This window comes from Calidris pugnax, unplaced genomic scaffold (assembly GCF_001431845.1).
Source record: "Calidris pugnax isolate Ruff unplaced genomic scaffold, ASM143184v1 scaffold2, whole genome shotgun sequence".
NCBI lineage: Eukaryota > Metazoa > Chordata > Aves > Charadriiformes > Scolopacidae > Calidris > Calidris pugnax.
In genome coordinates, this window is record NW_015090766.1 from 1,072,196 (window position 1) to 1,095,898 (window position 23,703).

Sequence of the window (23,703 nt, forward strand, 5' to 3'; positions counted from 1 at the left end):
TTTTGCATACCGTATCTGCTCAGTTCGGGAATAGACAAATTACTACAGTGGATCTCAGTAGTAACTTTTCTGCTATCATACCTATTAGGAACTCCTTGTCAGATAAGTATCTAATAAGCCTTAAGAAGTATATTTCTTCCAGGTCCTCCAACACAAAGAGATTGGCTTATGCTCTATGACATAAAGATTGATGTCCTATTTTAAGTATTAACTGTGTCTAATAAACCATCAGATATTCCCTATATGGTATGTAGCGGTTTCCCTGACATTAACAGCAACATATTTATACCCTCCTGTGGCCAAAACCCTCAGGCCCAGGAGAGCAGAGAAGAGGGGTGAGAAGCAGCTAAAAGGCCAGAGGCTTGCAGCTTGCCAGCATCCCCAGCCATTGCAGCAGAGAGCTGACACGCATCTCTCCTGGCAGGCAATGACATGGAACAGTGTTAGCATCATCAGAAATGCATTAGTGTCCTGCACCCGGTGTCATGACCGGACTGAGCCTTTGGTACTGCCCCAAAGGCTCTGAACCCCCACTGCATTCACAGCGTGCCTGGAGAAGGGATTACTGCCCACCCCTCTGCAGCAGGGGAAGGGCAGAGGCAAGTTCACCGTCCTTCAGGTCCTGCAGCCCATGACTTGACTACAGGTATAAACTGCCTTTGACTTCAAGTCGCATCAGTTCTCTGGCCACCAGTGGGGAGGTTGGATTCACGGGCTGGACACCTTCACCTGCCACAGCCAGACCCAGCAGGTATCAAACATGAAGCCCAAAAGCTCTGCATTCAACTCAGCCTTGTGGGAATGGTCCTTTCAGTCTCCTGCCTAACCCTGAAAGAACACATCAGGTGCTTGTTTTCAGTGAGGTGTAGTTTCAGACACAGTAAGTCACTGTTCTTATCCTGAAGATGTGTGTAGGAGCACAGACTTACACCTCAAAATTCACACAGTCACTCTTGGATAAAGTATTTCTTTTTTGCCTTAGCTTTTGCTTCTGGAGAGGAAGGCACAAGCCTTTTGCTTTCCTTTCAGATGCAGTGAGTCCTAAAAGTTCATCTAATTCAGCTGTTTGCAGTAATTCTTATTTTACTAGGGGGTGACTATTTCCCAACTCACTGAAGTCTTTTACATTATGCATTCTGATGCAGCATGTTTCCTTACTGGAATTGGTTTTGCAAATTTATCTCAGTGTTGTATTGCACTTTAGGGTTACAGTTTTTACCTCTTTTAATGGCAGCATTTTAGAGAACCCTGAAATTGAACCTTACTGAGGAATAAACACCATGCAAAATAAAGTATGTCTTTCAGAAATGAGGAAGAAGAGAGAATTTTTGACTTTTCAGTGATAGCTTTCCTCTAGAGGCCAAATCCAGAACTGATTTCCAATTTTAATCAACATGAGTCTTTCCAGCCTATTGATCGCTGTTTGTTTTGAATTTGGCCCCAACATCTGAAACAGGACTGTGGTAAATGGCAACCTTAAACAAACTGTTAAGAGATTTATCTTGGACTGGTAAATTTTCTTGACTGCAAGATAGGATGGTTTCAAGATCAAACGAAGCACACAGGTGTTCATTGCTCTGACAGCGTTGTCATCTCAGCTTTGCAGCTGGTACTTATTGACAGAATATTTACACAGAGTTATGTAGAGTACTTTCTATGGGAAAAGCAGAGAAAGGCATTGGGTGTTTTTCTTGATAGTGGAGAGGAAGTGAACGGAGAAATCTTTGAATTTTGTTTGTTTTGATCTAGTCTTAGGACAGACTCTGCCTGAGTGTGCGGTATTTATTTCTCATCATATATAAAAGGCTGTGCCCACCCACAGTGAGTTCTCGGCCTCCTCAGATCAGTCATCCCATCCAAATGTCCATAAAAGCTTTTAAGAAACATTTTGTTTCACTTTCTCTATGGGTATACTATATACAAGCATACATGTTAAAATCTACACTATTCATTAGCTAAAGCATCTCAAAATGGTTTAGTCTTCCTGAAACTTCGATTCTTCCATGACTGCAGCCAAAGGCTGTGCTGGGAGGTGTTTGAATGGCTGAGAAACTGGTGTCTGCCCCCTGATAAAGAAATACATAGCAGACTTCAGAAAAGTTGTGTCAGAATAGTCCCTTGAATTTCTCTCCTCTTACAGAGGTTGTTTTTTTTTTTGTTGGCCCCTCAGGAAGACAGGACAAATTGAGAGAAATGCTAAGAACAGAGCTGCTGCAGAAATGTATCTCGATGGTGGTAGTTTTCATTTTTAAGAAAGAGGGCAATTATTTAAATGGAAGTGCAGCCTAGGGAAAGATGGTAATCCTGGGTTTAAATCTTTCCTTGATTTCCATGCTCTTATAGTAAGAAAAGGAAACATTAGTTTACAAGTGTGAGTATAAACCCTCTGTGGCCACAAACTGCCCATCATTCCCTGCGCTGCTTTCTGCTGGCAGATCCTGAGAAGCTCTGACAGTGCTCAGCTGGACTTGGAGTTTTGTATGGCATGTTAACTCTCTGGGTAATCAGACTAAGCAAGCCATAGGTCAAACCTTATTTGAACACATTCAAGCCAAAAGCAGCAATCACTGTTTTCTTTGTATTTCAGATTCTGTGACGGAACACATTTTATCTAACCTCATCCGTGACAAACCTCATTGTCTGTGACAACAGTATTTTGAATTAGCTTTTGGGCTGTTGCTTTTAAGTAAACTAATGAGCCATTTAATACTGTGCAAGCTAAGCATTTCTGCATCCCAATATATGTGAATTATTGAGGTTCTTGGTGTATGTTGTATGAGTATGAGTATGTTGTATGTTTAAGTTATGCAAGATACAGGATGACTGTAAATAAAATCACATTTTTAGGCAGCTAGTACTTAGTCTGATCCACAGAAGGTGATAGTTTAATTTAGAGGAGACAAATGCTTCTTCTCTCCTCTTGAACCCAGTGAAAGGTGGTGGAGCAAAACATCAGGCAAAAGTAAAGACTTATGAAATGCACGCTGTACCCACAAATGCAAAAAAAATGAAGTATATGAATATATTCAGTCTTTTAACTCACAGCAAAATTATGGAACAAAGGAAAGGCAATGCAGACTCCTTAGCATTTTGCTTATTACTTTTAACAAGGTAAGGTGGCAGCTGCTCTATATGGACAGAATTCACTGTACATTCTCAGGCTTTGCTACAGGGAATACCTCCTGTGCTGCAAACATGGAGAAAATATTCTTATGACTACATGCTGTTTAAGCCAGCAAGCATGTTGTTAGGGGTGACACTGTTCTAAACATGGCATAAACACAATTACTAATAAAACAAATTAAGACAGGACAAAACTGAACCAACATCACAAAGATGAAGCAGATAAATTATGCTCAGACAATAGGGAAACTGCATGGAAAATACAAACCCCCATGAGCTGCACATATCCAAGCAATAACCAGAGAGGGCCCCAGTAAGAAATGGCACCCTGTGAGACAGTGATGCATACAAACACCCCTTTCCCAGACAAAAAGAAAGAAGGAGAGGGTGGTGGAGGAAGAAGGAAATAAAAGATATGAGAGACAAAAGGGTAGGCCTGTTGGTCATTTACTCCAATTAGGCCAATATTTTGCAGCTGTACTGCTCCAAAGTTCAAGCAATTAAAGTCACTACCTAGGTTTTGCCCTCCCTGACAGCATGACTTCAGGATTTGGATTCAGGGAGCAAAAGGATTTGGGCATGTAGGCTTTGCTTTTGATACATTACCTGACTTGTTAAAAGCAGCAGTGTTTGATTAAGGATCTCTTTAGTTGCTTTTTGCTAGGCCGATATGTTCATTGAGCTTTCCCTCTCCCATGCATTTCATCCTGACAGCCACCTAATTGAATATCCGGGTGGGGTTGGGAAGGGAATTTTATCCACGCTCCTCTGAAGCCTCGGTGAGGAGAACTGGAGGTCGGCAAGGCAGGGCCTTGTGTCTGTGGCTTTAACTGTTTGTTGATTTCGTTTTTATAGCTTTTAAACTGATGTTTATTGCTTCTCTAGATGTTCAGGGGGGAAGTCCTCTTGAATCCCTGGTGGGGTTTCATTATGATTATAATTATAAAACGTCTTGTATCTCTGGGAAGTGTGAAAGGATCAATAGAGTACAAGGCAGCTGAAGAACAATAAGCTCATTTGGGTCACCATTTATTTCTGTACCCATCCATGCTCCCCACCTCCAGATCCCCACTACTACTTGTGCTGCTGGTGACATGAGGAGAAAGATTATTAGAGTGCTGGAATAAGGGAAATGTAACAGCAGTGCTTGTGATTGTCAAGGGGACTTGATATTTAAGAAATACCATGATTTGCTTTGGTTGCTGAAAAGCAGAGGAGCCATTCTGTGGATTTTCATTCTATTGGGAATACTAATACAACGGCAGTAACCTTTCTGAAGATGAGGTAGCCCCATCATAATCCAAATGGTGGGTTCTAGCACAAAAATACTGCTGTATGCAAAACTTTTGCTCTTCCACAGGATTTGTACATTGATGATCATTTGCGATAGCACAGGAATTAAATTGCAGAATCCTTCTTTGATTATTATAATTTTGTTCAGTCCAGGCAAGATTTTCTGAGCAATTAACTCACACCATTCAGATCAGGACATAAAATTTGTCAAAAGTTGGTTGTATTCAATTCTTGGGTTTTGGTTCAAACTTCTATAACTGTGTTAAATCTTGCTTACAACATTGCTGTGCATAAAGCTGAGTTTTAACTTCCATTCTCCACATCTACTTGCACATGATTTTTCCCCAGTAGGTTTCTTGGAAATCGAATTTGGTAGCCTATGGATAAGAATGAGGAAAATGATCGGTGAAGCAATGTGCTGATGTGCCGACACCCTTCATAGGCTTCTATATGAGATTAGCATTTTCATCTGATGATAGCCTTGAAAGAGTGGTTCCTCCACCATAATGCAAAGTGAGAAAGAAAGGTCCTAGTGCCTTTACCACTTTGTACAACCAGAATAACGCAGCTGTTACTGAAATATTCCATCTTCAGTACAACTCCTCCTCCTCCAAAGTTCCAGGGTAATAGCTGAGATTTTAAATGCACAGAAGTAAAGCTGTTCAAAAATAGAATTTTCCTCCCATGGGAGATTTCAGCATTTCAAAATTACTTTCTGCTTTAAAATCAGAATGTAAGTTAAAGCAGAGGGCACTTGATTAAATTTTGTCTTAAGTTTTGAATTGAAATGTTGAAATGGAAAAATAGGCATCTTCAATAAAACTTAAATAATTTGGTATTTTAAAATGAAAAATTTGTTTGGTCAAATATTTCAAAACTATGAGTAAGATTTTTTTGTAAGTGTGTGTTTTGGGGGAGGGAAGCTTTATTCCACTTTGGAATGCTGAATTTGATTCTTTCTTTTAGAAAGCCAGAAGGGTAACTGAGAATCAACATTTTCCTGCTGCTGAATATTTGAAATTCTGTTTTACACCATTAACATTTTTTAGTCAAATTTTTGGACTGCGTTCATGCTGAAGTCGGTGCAGTGGGAATCAAAATTTTGGTTGTCCTGACTTACATTCAGTTAATAGTTGGCATATTTTCTTTCATTCCTGCACCTGTTTCCATTAATTTTCTTGTTGAACTTAGCTGGAAAGGGGAGGGACTCTGAAAGACAAAAGTGGTTGTATGTAACTGCAAGTGATATCCAACAAGTCCAAACCTTCTTGGATCGAAGGGTGAAACTCCACTGAAGTCAATGGAGCTTTAAACATTGGCATCAACAGCAAATTTGTCCCATGGAGTGCAATTGCATTGTCACATCTTCAATGCTCTTCATTCTCATGATAGGCATTACTAAAAGAGTCTCTTTTCAAGCAGTTATGCATTTATTATTTTCAAAACCCATTTCCTCAGAGAGGTCAAAAGCTCTTCTCATCACCATAGGGAACCCATGGGAATTTCAGCATTCTGAAGTACGGCAGGTATTCAACTGCATTATAATGTTAATGCCTTTTTTATTTTTTTTTTATTATTATTTTAACCATGCTCTGGTTTTGACATGAATCAAAAGTGGTGGAATCTAATTATTTTTTGATTGGAAGGAAAAAAATTCCAGCAGGAAAAATGTCACATTAAGATCAGATTGCTTCCAACTAATCCATAAAAGAAATTCCCCCAGTGAAAAAACCCTGTCCCTGATTGCTTTGTATCACTAGTGTGATGCTATAATACCATTTTTATGTTTTGTTTCTGACAATTTTTGGTATTATCTATGCAGAAAATAGATTGCAGATCTCCTCTAAAAGCCAAATATTTTTTACTGCTTGGCCGTACAATAAAGCTGGAGTTTTTCCTCATTGCCCATGTTGATATTTTTCCTTAAGAGAGGAGAACAGTGCAATTATTATTTGTGTGCATTACTTTAGAGCCCCAAGATTCAAACAAGATCTCACAGTGCAAAGCATTGTGGGACTCTGCAGCTGCAGATAACCCCTGCCTGAAGAGCTTTTGGGCTATGGCCCCACTCCCGTAACCTTGAGCTAGTTGGTTGGCCTGTAGGCAGGTTACAGACCCGGGGCTTCTCGCACAGGGTGAAGAATGGGGGAAGGATGCTTCGTTGTCCTGGCTGCACGAGCAGGGGGTTCCAGGGATTAAATCCCTTGCCCCAGCTGATACAGGAAATCTGTGGCTGGCCCTGAAGTGGAACCCAGATCTCCTGTGTAGCCCTCTCAGCCACGACCCATACATCCTTCCTCCGCAGTGTCATGTTGGCCTCCAGCGCAGAAACTTCTACCCGAGGAATTTTCCATTGAGTTCTGCTGCTGATGAGTTTCTTTCTCACCAATAGGTGGAAACTGACAGCCCGGTTTCTCAGGTGACACAAGGAACGGTTCTGCCATCCCAAATGAGGCAGGAAAAACATCACGCAGAACAAGGAATTTTCCATAAGAAACTGTACCATAGCAACTGAAAAAGACGTTGAAGCACATTACATTTTCTCAGCTTGTTGCAACCTGTGCTTTGATGCAACAGGACATCAGAAATGCGAAGACTTGGTTTTTTTGTTTTTTCTTTTCCTCACTTATTTCTTTGGCCAGGAGAGTGATTGCTTTAACTGGTGCTGCTTGATCATAATGAATTTATTGCAAAATTGTGTAACCTTTCCACATCCGCCTCCAAAGCCTGTGCCAGAGCCTGTGTTCTGGCAAGCATTGTCATACTATAGCTGGGGAGGGTGAGGGAACTACATCTGCAAAGTTCCATAAGAGATCATAAGCTTTTGAAATTGTAGGATAACTAACCACATGGGATGCAGAACTATTTCCAACAGGCTGGCAGCTGTGCAATATGTGGCATCGAAATAAAGTTAAGTCACCAAGAAGTAGTGATAAATAAGCTAGCAAAAGTTTTGGTCTTTTTTCCTAAGCAACCCCAAATATGATTGTCAGTGTAACAAAAAAGCCATCACTGCAGAAACGAGTGGCTGTATTGTTGTTTGGATATTGACAAATTCTTGCTGTACTAGGGAGAGCATTTAATTAAAATGTTGTATTAAGTCTTTAAGGAAAATCTTTGCAGGGCGGATGTTTAGCTTGTTCCTGAGCAGCTGTAACAGGCCGTTCAGGATGAAGAAATCTAAATTAACAAGACCTAAAATGCTTAAGTGAGACAGGAGAAACTCTGATTAGTACTACTAATCAGCTGAGGTCTGGAAATTCCCTTTCTTTTGAACTGGAGCAGTTTAGTCATCTTCCTTTTCTTTTTTTTTTTTTCAGAGTTCATACTGCACCCTGCCTGTATTTAATTTTTCCCTTGCGTCCCTTCACAAGTGTGGATGATCCTCCTCCCCTATATGTCTGCAGATGTGAATTAATGGGTGGAAAGCTGCAGCATATAGCACATTTGTTATGTATGTTCTGTCTTTTAATTCAAACTCACAACCTGTTGGATTTCTGAGGTATTCCTGAGGCAAAATGTACCTCTTCTCTGAGACTGCTTGTTTCAGGTCCCCCTCGATGTCAGTGACAAGCCTGTCACTGATTGGGGAAAGTTGTATCAGACTCCTGCAGAGCTGGGCTTGAACTAAATGTGCTGAACTGGAGCAGGAGTTGTCACAGCTGTCCTTGCTTTCAGCAAGGTCCAGATGTGAAAGCGCAGTACTTCTTGTGCAGTAGCAGGGATAATGCAGGTTCTCAAAGCACTTGCTCCTAGCTACTGTAGCTAGGTTTCAACTTGGTTAATTATATGCAAAAATAGCTTTAAAAATAGTCTTGAGAAGAGATCTTTCCCAATGATTCTGTTTGGATGCTGAGCTAGAATAGCCCTCATTAGGATACAATTTACCCTTTTCCCCAATTTCCACAACAACTGACATTTCTGATGCCTGCTTGGCACAATATGAAGGAAAATTATTTCAGTAGCTCTTGTTCAGAAATCTTTGTTTGTTTACATTCATGAAGGTGTGGAAAGGGAGCTATTGCGAGTCGTTTTAAAGTGCTGGTTGTGGTATGTTAATCCCTGAGGGTCTGTTTATTTTTATGCGGGATGGTACATAAAAGACTGTAAACTAACAACATACAGACTGGAGTAAGCAAAGAATTAGGGCAGTTAGCTAAGCATCAGACCTCACATTTTCTTTTGTTCATGGCAAGTTTGGTTTGTTTGCTTGTTTTCCTAAATTAGGGGATGCTGTGGGTTTCTTAATTGCTTCCTTCAGCAGCTTCTTTGTGACTGTTAATCTAGGAGGACTCCACTGGGTTTCCCACTCTGTATTTTGTGAGAGAGAACTGGATTAGTTTCATGGTATACAAGATAACACTGAAGGAAGTGCGAGAGAAACAGTGGTGTTGTAAAATCTTTTTTCTGACTGTATTTTTTTATTTCCAGTTGCTTTTATTTTTGACTGTGTTATAATGCATTTAAACTTTAAGAAGGCCAGAATCTGTAAAAATGAAAGAAGGTATTCATTGCAGCGAAATCCATACCTGAAGAGTTTCCACTTGAGATTTTGAAATTAAGAAAGTGATGGCAGTGAGGAGCTTGGGATACTGTATTCAAAATATACCAAATTAGAACTTATATGAATACAAAATGTACACTTTATAGCTTTGAGACACTGGCCAAATAGAGATTAATATTTAAGAAAACACCCCACTATTGTGGAACAACTAGGTAAGCATTTCTGACCTTACTTTCTAGGTGGGGGAAACAATAATAAAGGGATTAACTCCATAGAAACCTCATAAGAGTTGTTTTCCAGAGCAGTGGTGACAAATACCTTTTAATCTCTGTGTGTGTCTGTGTCCAAGTTGCAGAAGCAAACAATGTTGCCTCTCTGTAGTTTATTTGTAAGGAAAAATGCAAATCAGGAACGGTTATTTTTGCAGTTAGAGCCTGTTACATTCCTGGAACATGTGGCTGAATTACCATACTCATATCAAAGAAAATGTTACAACAAGGGAAGAATAAATGTAACACAAGCAATGGTGAAAGCAATGCATTAGCCTATAAATTGAGAATTGTATTTGGCAAAACACTGGAAAAGCTACCCAATAAATTTTGAAATTGGTTTATAAATAGTTATGTTAGCTTCTGACCCTTCCTGTTTTCCTTAAAATTCTGTCCAGAAGAGCAGGCTAGAAAGACAGAGTCCTAGAAATTGCTTGAGGATCATTTTGTGGATGTGGGACTATCAAAAGGCAAACTAGCCCTCCAGCTCCGTAATGGGCTTCAAAGCAGTCCTCCCTAAAAGAAGGTCTGTACCTGCCCTTCTGCTGGTGTGGGTCTTGCAGGAGGCAACAGTTAATTAACGGTGCTTGTGAAGTGGTCTGTTAATCTGCCATGGTGACATCTTGTCTGTAGCACTAACAATAACGCATTGTGTACCCCAGTGTTTTAGTTAAGAGCAGACGGTGTGCATATCAGCAGACAACACCTGTTTCCTTAGCTGCAAGTGCCAATTCCGAGCAACTTGAGACAAAAATCGAGCTGTTTGACTGGTAACAATAAAAATGATGGTAATTTGTAATATTTCCTTTACTGATAAGCACGTGGGGTATTCTGCCATTACAGTTCAACAAATATAGCAGCCATTTGTGTTGGTTACTGCTGCTTAAAATGCTTTCCAAGTACATGAGTATGTAGGCAGCTGATATTTATTGCTTTATGAGAGAACTTGAACTTCAGAAGGAAGGAGAGAAAAAAACCCACATTTTGCCTATCTTTGTTGTGTGCAGACTGCAGTTGCTGTAAATATCATGATGTACAGTAGTTGGAACAAAACAGTTTTGTTTTTTAAAGCAACAATCATATAGATGCTAGGTAAGAAGAGAAATTTTCTGGTCCATGCATTTTTGGTTTCTTGCAGAGACTGACAGAATTGTGTTTGCATTCACTTAAGTCTACAACAAGTATTACAGAAGTACTTTTCAAATACAAGAAGCACAGGGGAGAAAGGTAACTATGATTTATGGTGACATCTATTAAGCTTTTATAGAATATCATACGTGTGTGCTAGCTATCACCATAAAATTAACTGGTACTAATTGGTCAGAGCTGCCAACTCAGTCTGCTTATGAGTGTAACACTCTTCTTTAGGTCATGTTCGTTATACTGACACCGTATGTCAGATCCTGAATAAAGTTCATTCAGCCATTTCTGCCGTTCTTCTTCTTGTTTGCCCTGCTGTGTGTGTGTGCTGCCATCAGCGAGAGTTCACGTCTGGGCAAAGACTGGGTCTGTGTGCTTTGGGGAATACGTGCTCGGGTATCTGCCCAGTGACTGCTTCTCCAGCAGCAGCGGGGCTGTGGGAGGGCATCCTTTGATTGAATCACGCCTGGTGTTTTCCTCTGTCTTGGAAACTGACTGGAACAAAATGTTCAAAGCTCTTTCTTCCTCCCTTTCCTCTTTTTTTTTTTTTTTCTTTTTTTTTTTTTCTTTCAGTTCCATTCCTGAAACTGGGTCTGTGTGCTTTGGGGAATACGTGCTCGGGTCTCTGCCCAGTGACTGCTTCTCCAGCAGCAGCGGGGCTGTGGGAGGGCATCCTTTGATTGAATCACGCCTGGTGTTTTCCTCTGTCTTGGAAACTGACTGGAACAAAATGTTCAAAGCTCTTTCTTCCTCCCTTTCCTCTTTTTTTTTTTTTTTCTCTTTCTTTCTGTCTTTCAGTTCCATGCCTGAAAAGGCTGTAACTAGGTTCATTATTGTGTGATAAATCAGCCAATAAACTTCTATGCATTTTCCTGCATTTGGGCAGCTCCTGTTCCCTAGTGACAGCTGCTTGGCTCAGCACACTGTAATTATCAACTCAAAACCAAGATGCTTTTAGGTGCTGAAAGCATATTGGCAGAGACTGAACTTGTCCTCAACCTTGTCATGGGCCACAGCTTTAAAAGATCCCATTTAGTGGTTGGTTGGTTGGTTGTGTTGTCACTGTTGGTACTGGAGCTCTGACTGTTCATTATCACAGCGGACCCTGTGGGAAGCTGTCGTTACCCTAAAGGAGTATGGGTCTTTGTTTTTCATTAGCTGCTGACATATCATATAGTTAGCTTCTGATTAATGCATCTGCATGAATTCTCTTTCTCTAAAATAAAGCTCTATTGATATGTGGGAGAGGATTTATACCAGGTAGTGAAAATTTACAAAGGCCTTATTTAAACAGATGTCTGAAGAGAACTTTGCTGAGAAACAGACTTGTTGGTTTGTTGTCTCTAGTAGGACCAAGGCACTCTCTGCTCTTACTTTAAGCCTACCTCCGTTTAGCTTACCAGCTGGACAGACGGGCTAAGGGCTGATGGAGCCTGAAGGGTGCCCAGCTGTCTGCAGCCATGGGGGCATACAGAGCCTCTGATCCCACTACAGGGCAAGTGGCCCTGGGCTGTATGTTGTGCAGACTGGTTGCAAGGGGTTGTATGTAGATAAGGCTTGTTTTTAGCCAAGGAGAAGGACTTCTCCTTTTTTGTCTGAAAGGTAGAGAAACATAGTTTCAACTGACAGATAAGACAGTCCAGAGCTCAATGGGTGGAAGGAGATTTCTGATATTCTCTGCTAGATCTGTTAGCTAGATGTGTTAGTTTTTGTGTTACATGAAAATAACGTGCAGATCCAAGAGGGGAGAAGAAGAAATATGTGCCATTTTTTTCAAGAGAAATTGTCTGGGAAAGTCCTTCTGTTCCCATTGTCAAGTCATGGCTTTTCTTTTTTCACTGTATCCATGGGGTAGGTTGGGGTTTCTATCAGGACAATTAGAATAGGCGTCTATCCTGCTGCCATTAAAAGGGGCTTTGAAGTGTTCTCAAATCCTGCTGGGCTGCAGTTTAGTGTAATTTATGGGGCAATTCCAAATAGGAGTACCACTGTTCGCTTAAGCAAAGCTCAATGCAAGGGGGATGGTGCATTCTCATTCAAATCCTTCCTGAGGATTTGGGGAGTTTGTTAGACCCTGGAGAAAGAAGAGAAGTCACCCATGCTGTAGAAACCTCCTGACCTTTACACATGGAATAATTTATGGTGTTACCATACAACAAACATACACTGTATGATCTTATTCCTTCAGAGGACGCAGGATGGAAGAACCAGGTCAGCAGAGGAGGTGATGTGTAGTCTACAGATCTTTTTAAGCTTGAAAAATTCAGCACATGTTCCGTTCATATGGAAACAGAAGAAGAATTATTTCCAGTGCATGTGCAACAAGACGAAAGGAAAGTCATCTTTTCTTTGCTGTTGTTGAGAATCTGATCCTGAAAAACCCTCAGCATGTTCAGTCTTGCAAATTCTTTGTGACTTCATTTGGATGACCTATGAGCGAGAACTTGCAGGGCTTTCGTTTGAAGACAGTACAATGTAATAATCTTTTGACTGCTTTGTGGCTGCGGCAGAGGTATCTGGCACAGCCCAGCAGTAAATATGAATTTTCTGGGTGTACCTTGCAAGCGTACGCTGCCAGTTACAACTGTCTTTGTTGCCCATAAGCACTGGGATTCTGAAACTGTAACAAGGGCCAAGGAGGAAATGCCCTATGGGAACATAATCCTCTGTAGATGGCATGCCCTAGCAAAGAGGTGTGCCAGCCTGTCAGTGAAAACAGAAGCAGAGCTACAAAATGCCTCACCATTGAAGGACACAGAAATGCTGAAGGACAGCATTCTGTAAAAGGGAATAGCCTCCTTTTCAGGCCTGTTCACATTTTATGATGGTTTTGCTCATCCCTCCTGTTGCATGAGGCATTGGGGCAGTGTAACGGGTAGTGATAACCCCTTCTGCATCCCCAGAGAACAGAGGGCAAACTGAGATTCTTTCCTTTTCAGCGTAATAGGAAGATTCAAGACTTGTTTTCTCTTCTTGCTGCTGATTTTGTTTCCTGATGATTAATACAGGTATCTGCTCAAAGGGCGAGGAAGATTTCTTCTTTCGTTTGTTTGCAATGCTTAACGTCTTTGAGTGTCATCTGAGTGTTTTCCTGTAACTTTTCTCTGTGTTTAAAGGCCACTTACAGCAAAACCCAGGAAAGGGGGCGCTATGCACAGAATCATAGGAGTACGTAACCACGTAGTGGCAAAGGAAACAGGCAGAGACAGAACATTCCTCTAGGGGAGTTCGCCTCGGTTGGCCCGAAGAAAGCAAAACATGGACATGCATAAGATCCTGCTTTCTGCTTTCCTCTTGGAAATAAGATTCTGCTTTCCTCATTTTCCTCAGTGTGCTGCAGCCTGATGGAACTGTAAAAGGTGCTCTGAAGCAGGACAAAAATTATTAGGAAAAGTGTAAATAATATGCTTAAAAGTGATATATAAAAGACTGGGTTCTGCCACACTCCTATGATGTTTTCTGTATTCTCTTTTCTTTCCATGCACAATTAGCTGCAGCAGGGCAGACCTACCCATCTGACATGGCAGATCAGATGCTATGCTATCTTTTAGTAGAATAGTTTAGCAAAAGGTAAAGATTAAGTATGTGCTTAAATTTATATAAGGGATAGAATTTGAGACTGGGAGGTAAGCATGTGGTTTATTCCTTCACATACTTGAAAGCTCCATTTACTTTTCATATTTCCTTTGGAAGGCCACCAGTAAAACCCATGTATCCTCTCTTATGTTGAGGTACAAAATTCTTTTCTTTTCCTTTTAAAATGAGAAGAGAAACAGTAAAGCATAGAAACCTACATCAAAAATAGGGCAATCTCCTTTGAATTTCACCTTTATATCCACTTAGCCCAAGCTTGAATCTGGCTCAGTCTCTGAATGTATGATGTTTCTTTCAGGTCCTGTTTCTCAGACTGGCATCCTGGGATGCTTTTCAGATGGCACCAGCTTCTGAAAGCAGAGATAGAAAAGAGTTAATACTTTGAAGGGCATTTATTAGCCCTTCTCCCCTTCATGTGTCTATTATGGTGTTTCCCCATGCTTTGCTGAGTGCTTCTGTTTCTACAGCACAGAAGGTCCCTAAAGATTAGTGTCGTGCTGAGGGAAAGGATTTTCTGTTTTGAGCTAAGAGAAGGGTACTGGTGCTGAGATCATTGTCTCCAGTTAACCTACACATGGAAGATGCACCAGATTTGCCACAACAATATAATACCAGCAGAGATTTTATACAACAACTCATGCACAACAAGCTTAAAGTTTTAGAATCATTAGTCTTTCGGAAGAAGTCCATTGAGATTGGCATTTACAAATTAAGTGCATACACATCTGCAAAGGCAATGTTTGGTCAAAATTCCAGCATAGTTTTATCTTTAAAGCTGATTTACCATACTGTGCTGAAAAGTTGTCAGTAGGCTGGGAGCAGCATAGAAAGAGAACAACAGAGAGATTAATATCTGCTATTAATTCTGAACATAGAGTGCCAAATTTAACTTTCAGTTATTCTGGTATATGCCAATTGTTTCATCACATAGCAGGTCAAATCAATATTTAAAACATACTTATAATTGAAATAAAAAATAGTTTTGGGTTGCTAAGGCTTGAGGGCCTTGTGTACCTTAGTTTTTGTGTGCAAGGGAAAATTCATGTGTGGAAAAACTATCAATTTCATTATTCTTGTTTTCCTGAAGGGTGAATTTAGTTCATAATGCTCATGCATTTAAAACAATGATAGCATTGTTATTATAATTCATTATTAAGTAGTTATTATTTGATTATAAGGATCTAATCAAGTATGGCAATATGCCTATCTGAAGCCAAACTGAGAGGAACTTGGTCAACCAAAATGAATCAATTATCATAGCAAAAGAGTAAGATAAAATGCCTCATGAGAAATTGGATATTAACCCCAAAAGACAGCAAACACTTGATTTTAGTCACAGAGGAGCCATGCCAGCTACACTGAAATGAGTTTACAGTGGGCGAGAGCTGTGGTCCCCCTGCGGGGAGGTGGTGAAGAATTGGGCACTCACCCAGGAGATGCAGCCCTATGTCACGAAGGGAAGCCTAATTCTCAACCTCGACAATAGAAATTCTGGGGTTTATAGTATAGCTCCTGTGAGGATGTAAGTGGTAAACAAAGCAACTGAAAGGTTAAGCTGCAGCAATCACAGATTTATTGGATTTATTATCAGATGTAGCTCTTGACAGCTAGGAAATCCCTGGGAATTACGCCATTCCTGTGAGTACTCACAGATTTGCCTTTCATAAATGTCTCCAGTTCTTCCAGGAAGACCAGTGCCTATTCAGCTCACCCATTAAATGTCTCCTCAAGACCCACTTGGGGTCTGATGCATGTGAAAAATCTGGCAAATCACTGATGGTCACTCAGGAACAACTATTTCTCAACTGTTGAATTAAACTGTTCTTTTTCAAAGAAACAAAACCAAATTCAAAGTGATTCAGAAGCCATACTTCTATGGGTAATGTGACAAGGCCCAAGTGCCTGTCGGACCTAGTTCTGTTGATCCTCCGTATTCAGTTTTATATAGTCTGTACCAGCACTTTTCATTTAGAGAAGAGTCACTGAGGAGTGGGATCTCGGCTTATTTTCTTTCTGTTAAAGAGGTGTGAGTTGAATCTCAGCTGTGGGCTATATATATGAAAACATGCTGTTTCTTTGTTTGCACCTACAACAACTGGGCACCAGTCTTGCATAAGAATTTGTTGCTGCTGTGTAGTTAAAATTAAACAGGTGCACTACACAAAAGTATATATAGAATAATAGTAATAAATGTCATGTGGGATATATACATCAAATAATCAGAAATACATTCTCAGACCTGTGCTGGCCTATTCCTGCATCCAGGCAACACTGACAGGTTAAAAAAAAAAAAAAAAAAAAAGGGGGAACAGTGGTTATTGTTGGCTTTTATTGCCTTGTTAGAGAGTACATATCTCAACGTACCAAAATTTCTACTCCGCCAATAGCATGCAGAACTGTAGAGATGCTGCTACTGCAGAATCTGATGTCGGAAGACCTAGAGTGAAAAAAAAAAAAAAAAAAAAAAGGGGGAAACAGTGGTTATTGTTGGCTTTTATTGCCTTGTTAGAGAGTACATATCTCAACGTACCAAAATTTCTACTCCGCCAATAGCATGCAGAACTGTAGAGATGCTGCTACTGCAGAATCTGATGTGATCAGGCTAGATTTGCTCTCTGCTGTTTGTAGTGATTTTGTATCCTCCTGCTATGGGATTCTTTCTGAAATTCCATCCCTCCTTTTGTCTGAATAACAAACGCTGTACAAATTTGGTATACTGTCCAAACAATCACTCACCCATTTATACCTGTTTTTTCTAACAAGATCTTAGAAATAGTTGAATCTTCGCAATTGCAGAAAAAAAATAAAATGGGAGAAATGCAGAAACTTGCAAAATGTCTTTTCGTGGCACCTTGTGAAATCACAAGCTGAGTCTTTTCTGCTGCTGCTTTTTTCTTATGCAACTCTAAATAAGTTTATATTAACTGCCTGTTTACTTGGCATCTTGAAGATCCTCATTCTCTTCTTAGAGTCCTGGCATAACACATTTCATCAGGAGTGTTCCACATGTGTACTGCTAGCAAATTGGACAGTGTCCTAGAAAGCAGACTCAGCAGATGATATAAGTGGACATGCGCCACAACAGGATCTTCTAGTGTTGGTAGTTCAGTACGCAGCGATGATGGAGCCTGTCTGCTATGGCTCTTACTGTCCATCAAGCTCCATGTTGCAGCCTCTCCCCAGGACAGATCTCTCCTCTGCTCTGCCCGTAAGGCATATGGGAACACATCTGAAACTTGCAGCACTTGTGGTACTGTAATTGGGTGAGGTGTTCAAGCTGAGACACAATCATGCACACCACATAACTATAATTTTTGTGCTCTTTAGGACACCCAGCTTTAAAAGGACTTTTGTGATTTTTAGACAGAGATACAGGGAGCTGATGTTTTGGTTTTTTTGTTGTTTTTTTTTTTAAATCACAACCTTGTGGAGAGTGACACAAGCATGTGGCTTCCAGTTGGGAAGAACAACTGGAAAAAACTTCTTCTAAAAGGTTGTTGAAAATTTTGCCAGAGGAGAACCATAAAAATGAATGGCAAACTGGAGAAAATGTTTTCCTGGGAGAGGCTTCCATCTCTTTGCCTTACCAAGATGAACAAGAACAGTGTTGATTATGTATATTTAGTACCAGACCTTAAAAGGTTGCTCAAGCTAGCAGAGAAGGTCTCCTAAAATCCAAGAGAGGGAGATGCAAACCAGACAAGCTAAAAAATAAGAGACACAGAAAAAGGCATGCATTTTCATGCAAATTCATGCACATTGAAAATGATTGCATATGAGGGCAAGTTAATAGCTCAAAGTTTCAAATCAAGACTGGCACAGCTGCTTTCTGGAGGCAGTCTTCTGCCATGCACAAGTCATTTAACTCAATACTGTGCTGTGTGGAAGGTCAACTTAGGTGTATAATGATCACGTGTGGTGATAAATTGTTCAGACTTACTGTTTGTGGCCAAGGGTAAAACATTTTCACTCTGTCACAGCATTTCAATTTTAATTACATGCAGAAACATTTTAATAATTTATACTGCTGAGTGTCCTGCTGTCTGTGGCTGGAATCGGTCACATCCAACCCAGTGAATTCAATCACTTGACGTGATCTCGAGTTCCCCATTTTGACGGGACCCACTCCAGAACATGGTGTGACCCTCTCTGTTCAACCTCACCATCAAAGGTAGGTTACTTGGGGAGTGCCATCCCATGCCTGCAGATAGTGTTTGCAGGATAAGGGTTTGATGCGTCGTTTCCAGTGTGACCTGCTGTTTGTTAGTGAGTGGAATACCTAGAAGTCCTAGAAGTCCAGCTCTGTTGGTGGGATGTCTCTGAGACCTCAAGATAAGAAGAGAGCCCTTTCCTGCAGTTGTGCTCCCTGTTGCCAGCTGATTCCCTGCAGTCATCTGTGGGAGTCCCCTGCTTTTATGGGCACAGCTGTGTAGTTATTATTTAACACCAAAGCCTCCTCTTGGCATTTATCCGTGTTTAGTTTGCTCAGTCTCACTTCATATTTTATGTTTCATTATTTTCTTAAGTATTTCAACCCGACTTAGCTTTTAGCTTAATGGAATGCATTTTTTACAGTAATCACAAGATCTTTTAAACCAGGGATGATGTGCTTTTGAAAGTACAAATGGCAGCTCAAAGGCAATCACCATTTAGACCCAAAAGGAGGAAAATACATAACTGCCCTTTGAATATGTGTGTATCTTTGCATATGAGACAACGTTATGAGACCACTTCTTTGGTAATTCAGTTATCTGCCACCTCTTTGGCCAGATTCTGCTTTGTTTCTTCAATATAAATCCAGGATAATCTCTTGGACTTCAACAGAGATAATTGGCTTTATCCTGATATTAACTGAAAGCAGATTTTGACCTGAATTTTTCAGTGTATCTCCAGCTGAAATCTCCTCCCACTGAAAACGGTGTCATTATGGCTGGGGCCCTAAGTGTGCTAAACGGATTTTTTTCCTTAGCTCATATTTCCATCACATCATATGTGTTTGATTTACTTACATTGTTCTTATATTTAATCTCTGCCCATATAGTCACATTTACTGTCACTTTTTATTTGTTTAGTAACTTGGTGCAGCTCAGAAAGGTAAGAGGAATGGATAGAGCATGACAAGTTGCAAATATATTCTGTGCAGATCTCTTCTGCAGCTTGCTGTGTTTCAGTTTTAACAGTTTGGTTTATGGGATGGGTTGTTTATTCAAATGCTTGGTTTATATAAGAGCATTTAGCAGCAGCTGTAAGTGTACTACAGTTGATATGTTTCTTATTTACTTTTACTCTATTGTTTGTGAAGTCCTCCAGGAACTTCACAAAACTCCTTTGTGCTGCTAGGGCCAACATTAGGGGTGTGCTGGGTTCAAAATGGAGGGGACCCACACAAAAGTCAGAAAGTGGACTGTGTTCATCACCAGGTTTTTGGCAGCTGTGGAGACAACCAAGTGAAAAACTGCCTCTGCTGGAGTTTTGCTGCTGACGCCAGTAGAACAGGATCTCAGCCCTACTGCCTCTCTCTAGGCTTTGTGGACATTTTAAGATGATGAGACTGGTGACGTGGAGCTGACCTTCTCTGTCTAGGAAAGGAAGAGAGCCACCTTGCTGGTGATACTGGTCAAGTAGAGGCAAACAGAAGAATTCCCCCAAGAGGGAGGGTTGAATGGCAGGTTTGGCAGGAGGTCGTGGGGAGTGCTCATTTATTAGTAGGCATTTTCTAAAGCACAGATTTATTATTTTAAAGCATGCTCCTGTGCTCAGGCAGTGTGCCTGCATGTCTGCCTTGCCACTGGTATTGGGAGAAGTGAGGGATGCCAGTTAGCTTGCTTCTATGGGGAAAAGGTGTGTTTTGGTTCAGGCATGTCTTGTGCTGACTACATTTTATACTTTACCTTGAAAAGCAAGTGCTGAGGAGGATGTGAAAATATAAAGCAAACTCCTACTTTCTGCAGGACAGCTGCTCAGGTAGCTGGCCAAAGCAAGCGTACCCATGTAAGTGCTTCACCACAATAAAATCTGATCTTACGCTAGACGGGAGTTTGACAAGAGTGAAAAATATTGGTACCTTCCAGTCTCATTTCATGTGTACTTGGCTATTAATGGGACCTGTGGCCTCTGCTGAGAGACCTGGCATCGAATGAGGACATGGGCAATGTTCCCCCCGCAGCCACCAACTGCAGGGACAGGTCAAGCCCTGGTGTGTCGGTTGTGGTGTGGGGAGAAGCTGGCTTTCCTCACTCCGCTCCCAGGGCATGGTGGGCCTGCTTGCACGTCGACCTGGGGATTTCTGGCAGGTGCCAACTGGGGCTGGTGGAGGTCTGCTCCTCAGGTGTGCTGTCTGCCTGGCAGACTTATGATGGAGGTACCTGGGGACATCTCTGGCTCTCCTGTGCTCCAACACTGGACTCCTCTCGCATGCACACACATGGATACAAAGTGCATTTACATGCAGTGCACTGGGGTTGTGTTGTTATAGGGTCAGGGTGTGGGACACACGTATCTTTATCTCATAGAGACTGTGGGCCCTTTCTCCAAAGGCTGGTGACAACAGTGGGGACAGGCTGTGCCCTGTCTCCCCACTGCCGTTACCAGCAGCACTCCATTTTCCATCTTTTAAGAGTGGAAGCAATGTGCATTCTGCGTAAGAGATCACCCAGTTTGGAACAGACGTGTGGCCAAACGTGGAGGCAGGGATCAGTCTGCATCTGAATATATCCTAAACATATATAGGGTTCAGTTGTGGTCCCCACACTTAAGCAGCCAAGGTGAGATTGGTGACTTTGCAGAAGCCAGCCTGATGCCCGTGCACCACTTTTTCCTTCATTGTGTTTAGGATTTAAGTTACAAATAGGCTTTATCTAGGCAGTGTTAAATTTCAGTGTTTGCAAAAGCAGCTAAATGCACCGAGGTTAAATTCATCAGTAGATGCTGACTGTTTTGTACAATTTCAGCAACACAAGCTGTCAACCCTGTTGAGTTGGCCTGTTAAACTGCCCTTAAAGCTGCTTTATTTAACTTGAACATTGCAAACTGATAATGTATTCTACAAAATTCGGTACAATCTTTTAAATATTAAATCTTTTAATGGAAGCTTATGCTGAAAGGACAATGTAAAATGACTCGAACAAAAATGCTCAAGGACTTTAATGTCTGAATCAATTGATTCTGGGCAGCAATTCAGCTAAGGCTCTGTCCACTATGCTGTCTAAAACCTTTGTCCATCTTTTATTTCTTTTACTTCAGAGCAATATTGTAAATCATGTTTGCAAGAAAAAAAATTCTATCTTATTGTAATTGTAGTATAGCACAGACAGGGAAAGCAGTTGAACAAGTGATAAGAGAACCAGAGAGTAAGTTGGATTTAGTTGAAACAGTGAACGTTTTGTTTTCTTGGATTAGGTTAATTTTAAAACTTTTTGGCTTTGGATGAGAAAGTTTAGCTATTGTTAGAAGTACAAAAATAGAAGTGATGTGAGAAAGGTTTGGGTTGCTTTCTGATTCTTTGTCTTCATGTTTAAAAAAAAAAAAAGCAGCAGCTTTGGCTGTTATGTGTGCTCTGCAGCAGTCATTGTAACACAATGATAAAGGTGGCTCTTAATTCCATGTCTTTTTATCCAGCAAATATGCTACTACCCGAATAGAAATATATTAACTTGATCTTTTTGAGCAAAGCACTAACGAATGACATATGGGCTCTTTGATTCCTTCCACAACACGCACTCCACTCTACAGACAACCCTGTCTCCGCGTGGCCGAAAGCATGGATCCTGTCTCATCCTGGCCTTGCAGCTCACTTCTGACCTCCATTTTGTCTTCTCTTCGCAGTTGTGCAGCACATCAAGCGCCATAATATCGTCCTCAAAAGAGAACTGGGAGAAGGAGCCTTTGGAAAAGTCTTTCTGGCGGAATGCTATAACCTCTGTCCCGAGCAGGACAAGATCTTGGTGGCAGTGAAGGTAAAAGAATCTAGAGTTCCCATTATTAATTCATAGTTGCAACTAATGCTATTTTGTTTGTAAATGGTGATGTTTTCTTATTCCGTAGCCCAGTGTAACTGCTCTGATATATGTGGGAGGGTTCACAAGGCTAATGGAGTGTTAAGAGAATGCGATATTTGATCTTGCTGTGGAGTATAAAATGAGGTCTGAATTTCATAGGGAAAAGAGGGGAAACAGGAAACATTGTGTCACAAAGGGGCAAAATCTTTTATGATCTATCTGAAGTATAATTAGTGAAAAATAGCGTCTAGGTCATTAAAATTACATGTGACATATATGTGTGTCTAAAAAAATAATCAATTACTAGCTAAGTGAATAGGTTATGTGTATAATTGCTAGTCAAAGAAGACCTTTCTTTTTCAGGATTGTGCCATTCTTTGTCAGCCACTGAAATTGTCTGTAGATAATTGTCATTTGTAAAGCTGCCAGGATTGTTATAACAAACTTGTGGATAATATTGTCATATGCTGTTAAACACAGGCTGTATGGAAATCCAGATGTCATGATATGTCAGACCTAGAGGAGCGGCTCTTTATTATAAAGCTACAGTCAGCTCTCCCAAAACACAAGCCAGGGGAGAAGGAAACTACATGAAAATGGCAATAACCTTAGAATTTAAAGTATACATAATAGTTCTCACATTTCAGGGCTGGGAGGGGGGACAAAAAAACCCCCAAAACAACAAAAAAAGGGATTTGCTTGGTTCTCTTAAAGGGCACAGATTGCATGGTACATTGGGAATCTACCAAGGAGTAAGAAGATTTTCAGCTTGATATCAGACCTGGGACACCAAGCCTGCTTCACTGTACCAAGCCTTTTTGTCTCTCAGAATGGAAGGGCTGAGGTTCAATGTTGACCTCGTACAGCAGAAAACAGTATCAGTGAAACTACGTTCTAAGAGTTTGCAAAGTCTCCCTGACAACAATCTCTTATCTCCAGCTGCAGTGTTCTGCCAAAAGCTGAACAAGGTGTTCAGCATTTGAAGTATCTCATTATATGCAGGGGGAATACACATTTAGAATTTGGGCTGTGCCTAGGGATCAGAAAATAATATTGTTTGACCAGTCGCAATTAGACAACCATTTGTACATTTTTGGTCAAATCATACAGTAAAAGGAATCAAGTAGACCATCTTTTTGAATTTGGAAATAAGAAATAGACTTTTGGGTCTAGCAGTGAGAGAACATGAAAGGAGGATGGACTTGTAGAGTGCTTTCTTGTTCCATCAAAGATAACAGGTTTTTGGGGTTTGCCAGGGTTATAAGCTTTTTGATACTTGGAAGTTGTTCAGGAACATTGACTGGTGAGAAAAAATTAAGCCCTGAAGGGATATATCATAGACAGGAGAATGCAAGAGATAGGAGATGACAAAACTAGATCTGAATGAATTTTCTATTGTATTTTGGTGAAGCTAGAGTGGAAATTACCTTTCCTCTATCACTTCAGGGAACTGCTTGATAGCAAAATAAAAGTCTTTTCATTCACTTTCTCCCTTTGAAAGTCCTGACCAAATGGAGCCTAACACTGCTGCTGTTAAATGGTGTGCCATGCTTTCTCTCTGCTGCTCTTTCTTAGTGTAATTCACAAGGAAGAGCATTCAGCTTTAAAAGGGAGAGATGTCTCCATGGGTTTAGATGACAAATATATCAGTTTTCTGGACCACTTGTCATGCTTCATTTTTTTTTTTTTTCCCAAACGAAATCCACTCTTTGTAGTGTCCTTAACAAGGATCTTGCAGGCAGCTGTGGGAAGAGTTACCTCTGGGGACATGTTATGCCTACAG

General features: G+C 40.8%; 1 protein-coding gene across 1 annotated transcript in view; it reads left to right on the plus strand.

Annotated features, from left to right (window-relative positions):
- The window catches only part of NTRK2 (neurotrophic tyrosine kinase, receptor, type 2), a 212,503-nt gene that overhangs the window by 133,567 nt on the left and 55,233 nt on the right, over positions 1-23,703 (plus strand). The window contains exon 13 of the mRNA XM_014936305.1: positions 21,748-21,878. Coding sequence (XP_014791791.1) covers positions 21,748-21,878 — 131 coding nt within the window. The remainder of the gene's footprint in view (positions 1-21,747; positions 21,879-23,703) is intronic.